The 14,186-nt window shown below is 34.2% G+C and overlaps 1 protein-coding gene across 4 annotated transcripts in view; it reads left to right on the forward strand.

Moving 5' to 3' along the window:
* LOC132703975 (5-oxoprolinase) overlaps positions 1 to 14,186 on the forward strand; it is a 90,883-nt gene that overhangs the window by 31,053 nt on the left and 45,644 nt on the right. For all 4 annotated transcript variants that reach the window (XM_060675546.1, XM_060674752.1, XM_060673982.1 and 1 more), the window contains 3 exons: positions 533 to 740; positions 4,300 to 4,664; positions 8,994 to 9,349. In XM_060675546.1, the coding sequence (XP_060531529.1) occupies positions 533 to 740; positions 4,300 to 4,664; positions 8,994 to 9,349 (929 nt within the window). The remainder of the gene's footprint in view (positions 1 to 532; positions 741 to 4,299; positions 4,665 to 8,993; positions 9,350 to 14,186) is intronic.

Below are 14,186 nucleotides of genomic sequence, written 5' to 3' on the forward strand. Positions count from 1 at the left end.
AGTGAGTTAAAAAGTTTACCGAACGTGTTGCATACTATACTTTTTCTACGACCGCATTTTTGCAAAACAACACGAATACATTCACTGACATGACTGTCGGAATTGACAAACGTCAAAATTCAAAGCGTGTGAAATATCTCCGAAAACATCCGATTGCTCTCAAATCCGTGCGGTGAAATCCCGGAAATGTCCGAAGTGGCTAGCATTCATGAGAAACGAAACTGACGTGGTAAAGTGACACTTCCCGCACGCTAAATCGATGGATAATTAGGTATTTTATTTAAAGTTTTACCGAACGTGTTGCATACTATACTTTTTCTACTCCCGTCTGCACAGTGAGTGTATTCTTGTTTTGCGAAAATATACCCAAAAACTAACGGTGGTAGAAAAAGTATAGTAGGCAACATGTATAATTGGGTATTTTGCAGAAGGGGCTAGAAAAAGGTATTTCCCTATCCCCTTTAATAAATTCTATAATTGGGGGTACATATTTTGTCGTAACGTGCTCACCGATGGATATTGGCGGTATCAGGGTCCGATGACACCAGAGCAAGTCGCGATGGGTTTCGTCAAAGTCGCAAACGAAGCTATGTGCAGACCAATCAGAGCTTTAACCCAGGCAAAAGGCTACGACACCTCCAAGCACACCTTGGCTTGTTTCGGGGGCGCAGGGGGACAACACGCTTGCGCGATTGCTCGATCTCTTGGTATGACCACGGTGCTTGTCCACAAATACGCAGGTGAGAAATAATGTTTAATTTTGTGTCAATTGGTTCGGTGTTATAAGTTCAGTCATAAACGAACATTCGATTGCAATACAATTGATGCTATAGGTACCACGGATATTTTATAAATACATATTACAATAAAAATTAAAGTTTAGACAAAACTAGAAAGCAATAGAACCAAACGAAGTCCTGAAGATGCTGATAAGTAGTGTTTAAGAAAAAGAAATTGGGATGTATAAACACATCCACTATCGTTCTATTAATTAAAAAAAATGTTAATCGGAATTGCTGATAACATAACAGCATAGTTATTTCAGACAATATTTTTGGTTCATGTTACTTTGGAGATAATCATTCCTGTTGGACTGAAGATTGGTAGTCAACCGAAAATTGCTGTTAACCGGCTTTTTTAATTTCTAAAAATTTGGTCCTCATATTTGGTAAAATTTTAAAACACAGCCGTTTTTCTTATTGTTGTTGTCTACTTTTATACAGGGTGTCCAAAATTAAACTCTGTTTTTTTTTCAATTGGGACACTCTGCAAAACCATAACGAAATAATCAGTATTGGCTAAATATTTTCGCTTCACGAGCTTGGTTATGGAAAAACAATTATTACTAAATTAATTATTAGTTGAACACAATATTTTTTTTCCATTGCCAAGTACGTGAAAGGAAAATGTTCAGTCGAACAAATACAATAGTTTGAACAAAATTTAATTATGGTTCGCAATAGGTGTAGGTAACTCTAATGCAGTTTGATAGGGAAATAAGTCCTGGACTTAATGACATTACAGTTATAGGATGTTCCAGAGTTTAGTTACTAATTTTGGACACCCTGTATTAAAGTAGACAACAAAAGTATCAACTTACGACTCTCTTTTAGCATTTGTTTTGTTTTGTTTATTTATCGTACTATTTAAAGCAAGCGTGGCTTCATCTCATAATAGTATCTGACAATGAAAAAATGGATTTAAGTTGCACATTTCCGTCATAGTTTCACAAAACTCTAGTCTGCGATCGAGGTTATCTTCGTCCCTTCGCTCCTGTAATGTTGTACTTATAATACTTTTATTCTTTTAATACATGCAAAGCGGTTCGTTGGTTAACATCATTATCTGAAGGGGCTTGAGAAGATGCACGTTGGGCACTATCCTTAACTTCTAATAAAAGGTTTGTGTTCTCATTGGTTTTTGGACGACTTGGTCGTTGGCAATCTCTTTATTTAGTTATAGAAACAGGGCATATTTCTATATATTTTCTTTCAATTTTACTCACCGTGGATCTTTTAATGGGTCTGTCTGAATATTTTGTAGTAAACAAATTACATACTTTTAACTGAATTCTCGTTTTATCGCCATATCTCAAAAAAATAATTAAACTTTTAATTCTCTGGAGTTTATTTAGATGCGCCATATTCACTTTCTTTACTTGTAGAACTGTAATTGTAACAATTTAAGAACTTTACTGGTACTAGCTACTTACCTATTCGTTATTAATTAAGAAATAGGTATAGGGTATGCTATTTAAATTATATACCTGTCAGTAGTCATTGCCCCTCTATTAACTGCAGCTAAATCTTTGCGGCCGCGGCCGTTTACGGAAATGCCTCTACACGCCTTAATAGGAAAATTGAAATTAAGGCGCATATTACATTCTGAATGTCGTTCACCATGTCACATGTAAACTGGTATACGTCATTCAGGGGCAAAAAAAGTAAATCTGGACTTGTGAGTAAACAAAACCAGGGACCAGTCGATAACGGTCCAATTTATTATTTGTTCTCTGGCAACGCTTAAACAGGCCCCGCGATGTGCGCTAGTAAGATGAGGGCGGTACTATTAGAGTCACTCGTATTCCTCGTCTTTTAACCTATTACCTACAGTTTGGGTACTTTTGGATGTATTTCTTGTGCTTTTAACGGCTTGTGCAGCGATGATGTCCTAAAACAAGCCGTTTACTCTAGATAGTATACCGGGACCTCACTTTCACATTAGCGTCCGTCTATTTTCGATTAACGCAACAATTCTGGTTTCTTTTTACTTGGTAATAACTGTGGAAATAAAATCGTATTTTCAGAGACGTTTAAGCAAATTTCCGTACAATCTGGAAATAATATATAACCTTACCTTTAAGCATATCTCCATTCAGTCAATGTTCCAACTGCATGTAGCTAATAGATAATATAGTGGGCCTGCTACGATAAAAATCCATTGACGTCACCCACTAACCAGCACTGTGCGTCATTTTCTTTCTAAACAGCGATTTCTATACACTTACCTTGTTTTTCCAGAACATTTAACAAGATCTAGGCATATTTTGGGAAACTACTGCCGTTGGTTGTTAAATGGCGCAAGGTCATTGGTTTGAAATAAGATTTTAAATTTCGCGCATGTGCATGTTAGTTGCCTCATAAGTTTCTGTATTATCGGCATTAGGCAGGGCATTTATATCTCTAGTAGCTATATGCGTAACTGATAATTGCCTACTTGATTTCTTCAGATCACTGTTTTCTCCGTTTTCACTAACTCTACAAATGCGTTCATCTTTTTCTGTTTTTATGTACCACTTTACGATTACGATGATGCGATATTTTTTTTGCAGAATGTATATTAAAAATTAATACAGTAAAAAACTTTAATTATCTATTTTTCTCAACATTTAATATTTAACTAACTTAAGCCTCAGATTAAATTTGTCCGAATATGTCTTGTTATAGTGCGAAGTTTTCCAAAGTAAGATTAATGAGAAATTAATCGAATTAGTACGAAATAACGAAGAGTTGGATAGCCTCAGGAGATGAAAGAAATTGCAGATAAATTAAAAACGAAAATTCTTCGCCGGTTTTTGCGTGTCAACATTATTATAAATCAATTAATTTCAATTCAATTATTGCATTTTTGGCTACATTGTTACAAACATAATCGTTCGATCTATATATTCAATAAATCCATTTTCCATAAGTTCATTTCTCGCAGTTGGGAAAACGCTATGTTCTTGGTCCCCACAAAAAAGTTTCATAATAAATTCTTTATAGTGTTTTAATCCACCAGCTTTAAAATGAAATAAGTACATATAAATATTAAGTACATAAAAAATCTTCCAAGGTGATTGGAACGATATAATAGAAACCTATAGAAAAAAATACTTGTAAATAATAAATATATTATTAATTGTACATGATTATAATCAAGATCAAGTAGACAAAAACTTATATAGAAGTATGAATAATATGAAAATAGATACATTGTGACCAACATTATTATTTAAAAAAGTCTACTATTTACAATATAACTTCATTTGTAAATTTGTCATCACGTTCCAAGATGAACATAGTCGTTGAAGTCCAGAGAAATAATAACAGTATTTTCTAGCATTTTTTCAATTCCCCACATTCTTTCTTCTACTTCACAAGTTCGACGCACTTCGTTTTCCATGCTGTCTTTATTCTCTCTAGCAAGAGGGTTTCAACGTCCCTCATTTTAAATGTGGTATTTTTTAAAAAATGTTTGCTTGCTTGCTTTTTCTTCGTTACTCCAAAAATCCCAATTCTTTGGGAATTACCCATTTAGGTATTTTATCGGCGTACGGCATGGCCTTGGCTGACGTCGTACACGAAGCTCAAGAGCCAAGCGGCAAATCGTATTCTGCAGAAAATTTCGACTATATAGATGCTCGATTGGAGGCTCTGGAGCGAGAATGTCGTTCTCAGTTGCGGAAACAGGGATTCGCCGATTCCCACATTCGGCTGGAGCCGTATCTTCATCTGAGGTACGACGGTACCGATTGCGCTTTGATGTGCAGACCCACCAAACCTGATGAGGGTACGGCATCGTGCCCAAAACGCGGGGATTTTATTCGGACGTTCGTGGAGCGCTACCAGACCGAATTCGGCTTCGTTATACAAGGGCGAGATGTGATTGTGGATGATATTAGGGTGAGGTTTCTTTCATTGTTATCAGTCATTATCCGAAATTGCTTGTAATCATAAAGTTTCTCGGTAACCAACCGAAATAGGAATTTGCCGTTCTCGCGACCCTGTGTCATTTTTTCGTGACACTTTGAACGACGCAAAATGAACAGAATTATACTAAAATTGAACTGAGGTGGCTTTTACGTGATGAAATGTGAACATTTGATAAAGACACGGTGTTGTCGAAACAATTGTCATGTCAAAATATATAAATTCGTGAAAATCTGAACTTTTAGTTCTTATTTATTTTGAGAATTATGCTACCTTATTTCGTTCCCGAGATATAGGATGAAAATGAAATTTTGCGCATTCTGGGATGGTAGCTTATTTCGGACACCGTCTGAGAAAAGGGGTAGGTCGGTCAATCAGGCGCATTCGAATTCAAATACTGATAGTCTGGGTGTCAAAATGAAAAACGCAAAGGATATTTGGAAAATTAAAACCGTATAAAGTAAATATATATAAGCCTTATAAGGTAAACATAGTGCAACAATTGAATCTTGGAGAAGCAGAAAAAGCTTTTCTAACTCGTATCTCCAAAAAAAAAAAAATGCAAAAGTAACCCAAACTTCGGCCGCAATGTTAAATGGCGCTCATATAATGGTACATATTTTTAATAGGAATAATAATAGGTATTTTGAATTCTGAATTGTACAGAAATCCTAACTTGTTCCTCAAAAATTTGCCTAGTTAAACTAAAACCTATGTTTTATTTTTAGACGCCTTTTAGCTCTTTCGTATATTATAAAAAGAGTAAAAATTTTATTTCTCCCTCTTCTTACGAACGAAACAAGGCGTTCAAAGTTCCATCTACGCTGGTTACCTAGAACTCCTGCGATTACCACCAATTTGATGCGTAGCCTACATTTTTAATGATTGGTAATAAGGTTCACGCATTGCGGCTTTTCCAAGGGTACCTTTCATGAAATAAGTGCCCCAATCAGAAATGTCATAGCTATCAAGGAATTTTAGATGTATCTAGAGTGATTTTCATTTTTAGATGCTCTTTGTAGGTCGATTATACGTAAACTTATCGCAAAAGGTGATCTGAATAGATCCAGTGGAGTAGTCGACTGATACTTTATAATATACCTATAAACCAAATGCCTATTTTTTAACACCCTAATGTACGTCTTTTAATAATTTTATTAGATTTTTTGTTAGCTTTTCAAAAATATGTGTGTGTATATTTTGCAAAAGGTTATTCACTACTTTCAGTTGTAATAATACCAAGTGGCTCACAGTTATCTTAAATTAATATAAGGAGACTTGAACAAACCTGGAATCCTTTTTTAAAAATAGAATTCGCAAATTATATAATACATGGGATAAAAAAAAGAACAAACTTAATAAATAGTGTCTCTAAGGAGCCATTTAAACTATGCGAAATTTTGCTTCGTTGTCAATGCTAAGTATACTTTGTTTCAAAGCCTTGGCTCTTGACTTTCATTAAAACCTGTCGACGGCAATAAAACACATGACCGCCGGTATTGTAGGACAAAGCTAAAGGGACGCATTTTTAAGGTATTTTAAATATATGAAGATTAGAAATTCTATTATGTTTATTTAGATATAATAAAATCACATTAGTGAATAGAAAATAAAAGGACCTTAAATTTATATAAATTGTCAATAATAAATAGGTAGGTTTTTATCCAAAATCTAATTCTGTTTCATTCTCAGAGTCGTCATTAAATATTAATTGGCATCACAAATGTTCTACGGCGTTGAATATAGAATCATATGGAGGAAGACGTAAAACAAATATTTAGGTTGAGATGAAAACTGTTGTTTTTTAATATCATAAGAATTTAACACTTCCAAGTTGCCTTTTCTAGTTACTGGATTTGATTTGAATTTGTTGCTTTTTTGAGCACGCGGCTGTGATAGCTTCCGTTATCCATTACAATGATACGTTATCCGGAATATTTCTTAAAAGATTATTTTGAAACCAGTTTTCAAAAATTTGAGTACTATCCTCAATATTCCCTTCTCATCCAGCATGAATTCAGCTGATACGTTTTTCTTTATTTGAAAGTGCTTTTGGCTAAATATATTTACTGGAATGAACCCATCCTGTATCGTGTGTATCAAATTTAGTTTTATCTAGATAAATTATACATCTGTTTTCGGATATATACTTTTTGCTTTCCTGAGGATAATCCACATACTTTTTATCTATTTTATTGCTTTTAAATCTAATTTTACGAATAACTCTATGAAGGACGGCACGGCCAATAATAACATTGATTTCATCTTTTTATAGCTTCCTTCAGAGTTTAGCCAAAGTAGAAACAAGGGAATGTATTTTCTTCCTTATTATATCTTGTTCACTATTGTCCAAACGGATTGTAAATCACTACTCCATCGTGCATATTTCCTTTTTTCCTTATTCCTTATTAAATATCCATATACATTTGTCGCTCTTTCTCTCTTTTTTGTTTTGCATCTAATGACAAGTGATTTCGACGCAATATAACGTAAATCAGGGATATTAGTAATAAGAAATGATTTCGAAACGCCCGGTAAACCGGGTTATTCAACGCTTCCACTTACCTATAAATACATAAATCATTATTGGTTGTTGGGTGCACCCAGTAATAAAAGCTACAGAGGTCGTAATTTTGGGCAAGGCGATATATTATGAGGCACACTATACTTTATTTATATATTATTTTATATTATATATTTTTATTATATATATTAATATTTTATAGATATAAACCATACTCGTGCCTTTGCAATTTCAAACTTATTCAGGAGTACCCTGATACTTTTTCAGATAAAAGAGAAAGCAATCCTTGATGTGCGGGAATCTCGCATTCTTACTTGCAATATTCCAAAACCGTTTTCTAAAAATAGTTGCGTGGCAAGAGGATATTTATAAATCTCATAAAGTTAAAGTATTTTATTATCGCCCGAAAGATACAATTTGCTCCCTTTGAAAACCTCATATAATGAACATGTTGACGCGTTTCAACAATAGCGAGAACTTCCGACGGAATATTAAATATAGATATTATTAAATTTTTTCGGCTTGTTTTACTGAATGAGATGAATATTTTCCTCGTTCTGTTTTAACAACTATGGTGATAGAACTACTATGTTGAATATTGCCACAGTTAAAAAACTCTTAAAATTATGCTCTTAGAAGCCCAGAATTTCCCCAGTAACATTTAACTAAGTAGAATGAGAATTGAGTGTCTCAATTAATTTATTACTTGTAATTAATAACATTTAATATAATTATAATATCATTTATTATTACGACGCACACCAATGCCCAGATTTTGACATTTACGTGTCCTTGGAAACACTTTTATTTTTCATATTAAAAAAAACCGTTGCCTAAACAGTGGGGAGATAAGTGATTTCATCGAATTTACACACGGACGGAGTTAAGCCTAATTGCTGGTTTTTAGGTATTTTATCATTCACATATCTGGTTTTCTTTGCATATTTGCATATTTCGTGGCCATCCGTTAGTTTAAATATGAAACCGTATTTTGTTTTATTGTTGTATTGTTATTGCGTTTGTCTAAAAACGAATTATTCTTGTCATGCTGCTGGTAGTATACACACAAAAAATTGATCACATCAAACAAAAATAAGCAGTTTGGTTTGGTAATGTTCTAGGAAAGAGAAGAGAAGGTTACATTTCGAAATGAGAATACATATTTTTATTTAAATGTTATTATGGATTTAGGAAAATTATCTAACCCAATTTGTATTTGACATACAAAAACTAAAAATTAAATTAGTTTTATATAACTTAATTACTCAACTTTATCACATTTTTCTTTTGTTTTTAACTTTGTTCACATTGAAATTGATCTTTTAGTTGGCAACGATAACATACTCTCTTGAAATGTAGGTTTGTAAAATCAAGTCAGTAATATATTTTTTTAAATAATATACTTGCTTACGTTATATTCTTTAAACTAAAATAAATTCTTTATTTAAAAAAATCTTTTAAGAATATTGTTGACTATTGTAAATTCTGTCAATTTCTCCACTTTAATGTATTTATTTCATCTCAATAAAAATCACGTTTAAAAAATTGAGACAACTTAATTACTTGATGTGTACAGCTTCCCGCAATGTAATAAATGTTGAATTTAAAAGGAGAATCAACATGATGAATTTGGTATTTACTGCTATTTATATCATGTATTTTTGTATTTACTGTATGGATGCGCAATCCATTTGCTGCGAAACTCGCGGCCTGGTGAACTGCTCTACTATATTTTTACCCTTATGATCCACTCTTTTTCACATGTCTTGCGACAACAGGTCAGGGGCGTAGGCAAAAGCGACGTCGACGACGAAACGTTATTGCGGTCGAGCAAAGACGATCCTGACCACGTCCTAACGACAAGAGTATATTTCGAAGGGGGTTTTCGGGACACCAAGGTGTTCCTTTTGGAAAAGCTTTTATCCGGGCAGATCCTCAATGGCCCGGCAATCGTCATGGATAAATTGAGCACGATTCTCATAGAGCCAGATTGTACAGGGACCATTACCGAACACGGCGATATTCGAATCGTAGTGAGCTCTGGCCAGACTAAAGGCGTGGGGACTTACTTGGATCCCATACAGCTGAGCATATTCAGTCATCGGTTTATGAGTATTGCCGAGCAGATGGGTCGGTAAGTGGTTGCTTTTTATAAAGTTAAACGGTGACCAAATTTTAGTCCCATATAAAAATTTTACTCCCCATTTATGTGTAATTAAGACAATGCCGTTACCTTTATAAACCATAAACAAATTTTTTAACGGCAAGGAATTCCATTTTCGTTACCGCTATTAAACCTATCTCCACAATTTATAAGCATTAAACAAAAAACGCCCTTTTTTCGATTCACCTTTTTCTATATCATTTGTTTACAATGTATTTTTGTTTCTTGTCTTTGTATTGGTGCTTTTTAAATATTTATGCTTCTGTAACTTACCGAAAAGGTATTTATAAAAACGTCGTGGCCGCAATTGAAAAATTTTAGTGCGCCATCGTCAATTATGCAATCGTAACTTAACTTTTCAGATGTTTACTTATTGCTAAAACATGATTTTTTAAATTGTTCATGTCAATGAAGTTGGGAAAACAGTACCGTCTTTTACGGTCATTCCAAGCTCATTGGAGTTGAACAGGGTATTGTGTTAGCCCCCTAAAAGGTTAGAAATAGAAACAAGTTGATCCAGAACCTAAATTCATTGCCAGAATCTGATTGGAAACAATACGCATGCATAGAAAAATGGCTGGAATGTTGTACAATACAGATGGGAACGGTGGCTATTAATAAGCTCCGGAATCTTTGAGTAGAGTTAATAAATTCAAGAAGATCATAGGTCGTGCTCCACAAGTACATTTTAACAACAGAACGGAGCAGTGTTTGTTTCGGTATTTTCAAATATAATATTGTCCTGATGAAAGTCTAAATTTTGGTATGTGGCTTTTACATTTCCTCTAGTTTTGGATGAATTACTTTGCAAAATAGTATCACAGGTTTTAGCACACGTTTTATAAAAGTTGCTACTAGATTTTGCCAATTTTGCTTATCTTGTGATATCTTTAAGAAAACTACTACTCGAAATGTAATTGCATTCTTTATGTTTCATAGTAGCTGTGGAATATTTCCTAGGTGCTTTGAGATTTATAACGTTTTTTGTGAAGTAAGTTACAAAAACAGTAAAAGTGCTATAATATGATTTTTAAGAACACTCTAAAACCTTGTGGAAAAATCTGAAATAACCAACAACAAAGGTTTTGTAAATAAAGTAACGAAAACGAAAAGCTTAAAGCTTTATTGGAGGTCTATAGGAACAGTTATAAAACCTAAGGTCTTTAACAATTTATTAATACCCGTTAACTTATAATACAAGCTTGAAGGTGTCAAAAATGTAAATAATTTAAAAAAATATGTTTTAATTAAGGAAAATGAAAAAGGTGCTTCTTCACCTCCGGACATTCACTGTAGAAAAAATACCTCCCGAAAGTACTGTTTTACTGGACCAGAAAGCAAATTAGGCGAGTGAAGTAAAAGTTTATTAACAATTTTTAACATTTTCTAATAATCTAAAATTAGGAAATTTTCCAAACAAACTACCACAGGGTACTGTAGTACTAAGGGGTGTTTTTTTTTCGATATATAGAACTTTGTTGCAATCAAACAACGATGGATTATTCGATTGACATGAATTTTATTTATCCGAAAGATAATCTTGTGGCATTATATTTTAACTATGATTTCTGGCATATGACCGCCACGGCTGGCGCGGATGTAGTCCAATCTGGACGTTCATTTTTCGATGACTTTTTCCAACATTTGTGGCCGTATATCGGCAATAACACGGCGAATGTTGTCTTCCAAATGGTCAAGCGTTTGTGGCTTATCCGCATAGACCAATGACTTTATATAGCCCCACAGAAAGTATTCTAGCGGCGTTAAATCACAAGATCTTGGAGGCCAATTCACAGGTCCAAAACGTGAAATTAGCGGGTCACTAAACGTGTCTTTCAATAAATCGATTGTGGCACGAGCTGTGTGACATGTTGCGCCGTCTTGTTGAAACCACATCTCCTGGATATCATGGTTATTCAATTCAGGAATGAAACAGTTAGTAATTGTAGCTCTATATCGATCACCATTGACCTGGCCATCATCGTTTTTGAAGAAGTACGGACCAATGATTCCACCAGCGCATAAAGCGCACCAAACAGTCAGTTTTTCTGGATGTAACGGTGTTTCGACACACTTGAGGATTAGCTTCGTTCCAAATGCGGCAGTTTTGTTTGTTGACGTAGACTAGAAGTGCACTTCATCACTAAACAAAATTCGTTTATGAAAATCGGAAACAACGGCAATCTCGTTTTGGGCCCATTCGACGAATCTACGCCTTACTTGATGATTGTTTGGCTTCAATTCTTGCACGAGTTGGATTTTGTAAGCACGTAAACCAAGATCCTCCCGCAAAATCTTCCATAAAGTGGATGGACACAGATCTAATTCCTGTGCTCGATGGCGGATGGACTCATTCGGGTCTTCGCTACGCTCTACAGCAGCAATAGCTTCTTCTGTACGCACCGTACGGCGTCTCTGGGGATGCGAGTTATCAACAAGAGTAAACGTGGTGCGAAAACGTTCCATGGTTAATCGAATTAACTGCTCTGATGGACGATTTTGTCGACGATGAAATGGACGTAGTGCGCGATACGTATTCCGCACAGAACCATTATTTTCGAAATAAAATTGCACTATTTATAAGCGTTGTTCAGGCGTGAGTCTATTCATGATGAATTGCCAAACCAAAATGAGAATAAATTACTTGACAGCTGTTAAGTCGGTCATCATCTTGAACAGTAATGCCAACTTTCTATACATGGAAAAAAACACCCATTATTTACAAATCTGATTACTGATTCCCGTGTTGGTGAGTCACGGTTAAGATTGTTTGGTTGTTTAGAGAGAAAAATTGATTACATAAAATAATTTTAGTTTGGTCCAATAAGATTTGATGTCCGGTTTCATAATTACGTTCGGCAACTGGGGATGAGTTTATTAGTCGTAGTAAAATGTTAAGAGACAAGTGACAACGTATTGAAATTAGTGTTTAGTAAAAGATGTAGACATTATTTTTGAATATTAACATGAAGCATACAACTATTAGCATTATTTATTTGTAAACAACAATTTTTGGAACTGATTAAATTAGAATGAGTTTATGAATTTTATCAATTTTATTCTGAACAGAATCATCAATATAGTCTTCATAAACTTGAGATCAGTTCTAACCCCCACGTCATTTTAATTGAATAATGTCACCACCTGATTAGCTAGCAATGTTACTGAACTACGAAACAATCCCCTGTGTCTTTCTTTGGGGAAATGAATCTTCACCCACTACAATAAAGTTAAAAATTTAGTTCTCATGCTCCATTAATTAGAAATTACGTTGGATTATTTGTTTTGGTGCTTGGAATATTAACCAAAAGCATAGTTTGTCCGTTAGGTGGTTAATTAATATATTAGTAATTTCTTCTCGTCAACATGATTCAGTATAACCCATAATGTACAATACTTTGGTGCTTCTATTAAACATTAATTTTTAATTTTTTTGATTTATATAATACGGATTTCTTCTTCATTATTGCTGTTAATTAAACATTGGATATGTATTCCATTACGATGGCAACAAATTGCACATTCGGGACTCGTTACTTAAACAACTATTTACTAACATTTGCTAACCCTTAAAAATGCCATGATCGCTTCTAAGAAAATATCCAAAAATTCAGCCCCACTCAAAAACATACGTTGCAAATATAATTAAACTTTTTTTTAAAGAAGCTCCATGGCCTCGAGCATTCCTTGCTTCTTGGTACTTATTCGAATCACTGGTTTGACTGAATTTTACAGATCGTTGAGTGACGTTCCAAGATAACCAACTTTCTCCGCTCTTCTTAAAAATACCGTAAAAATAAATTCGAAATATTATTTTCGCAACATCTGGACCATTTGTGATTTCGCATGACATTTACTTTGAACTTCAAATAAATTGTACTGATTTTAGTAATCAGTGGCGCCGTTGTGCGGATTTAGTTTAGGATTGCGTATCGTAAGCCAGATTGCCCAATGAACCCATTTCACTCAGCCGAGATTTAACTTTTCTGTTGCACGCCACTTCACAATTGAATTGGTTATAAAGATTCTATTAGAGATTACGTGATCGCAACAAATATCAGTGGACAGGATAGATAGGGATATTGCAGAAATTTTGTAGTTTTATTATTTCGACTATTACTTTTTCTTTTAAATAGATATGCTGCTCAATATTAAAGCAGTAGCGCCATAAAAATAAAAAAATAAAATAAAAACACAGCAACACACTAAGGAAAGAAGAGAAAAAAATCCCAAAGATTTCAGAAACAAAGTTGATTAGGATATGCCAACAAAGTAAGAAACTTTAGAGTGTATAATCGTTTTCTAAGTTTTATAATAAAACCATTAGTGTTACACAAGTTTTGTAAGACGTCCAATAAATACCAAAATGCTTTTAAGTTTCCGTTGCTTTGTCTATAAAACTTTTGGAATTGGTTATTTCAGGTTTTTTAAAAAGGTTTTATAGGATTCTTAAAAAGCTGATTATAAAACTTTTACTCTTGGGGTGTTATAATTTAAACATTAAACATGCAGCTACTCTGAAACCTGGACTCCCTTATGCTTTGCTGACATTTCGCCATTCATCCTGTTGGTCTCTTCGGAGCTTAACTGAACTGAACAGTTGCAGTTAAGGTGTGAAGAAGTCAACACTGAACAGTTTCAGTTAAGCTGTGAAGACGCCAGCAGGATGATTGACGGGACTTCGTCAAGTTCGATTCATCAACAACTGACCCAGGAGGAATCCAGAAGATTTGTAAATAGTATCGTTTATAAAATTATAAGTATTCCAAAATCATCTTGGGTTTTATTGCAAGAGTGGTACAAGACA

This window comes from Cylas formicarius, unplaced genomic scaffold (genome assembly GCF_029955315.1).
Source record: "Cylas formicarius isolate icCylForm1 unplaced genomic scaffold, icCylForm1.1 PGA_scaffold_10__41_contigs__length_53128322, whole genome shotgun sequence".
Lineage (NCBI taxonomy): Eukaryota > Metazoa > Arthropoda > Insecta > Coleoptera > Brentidae > Cylas > Cylas formicarius.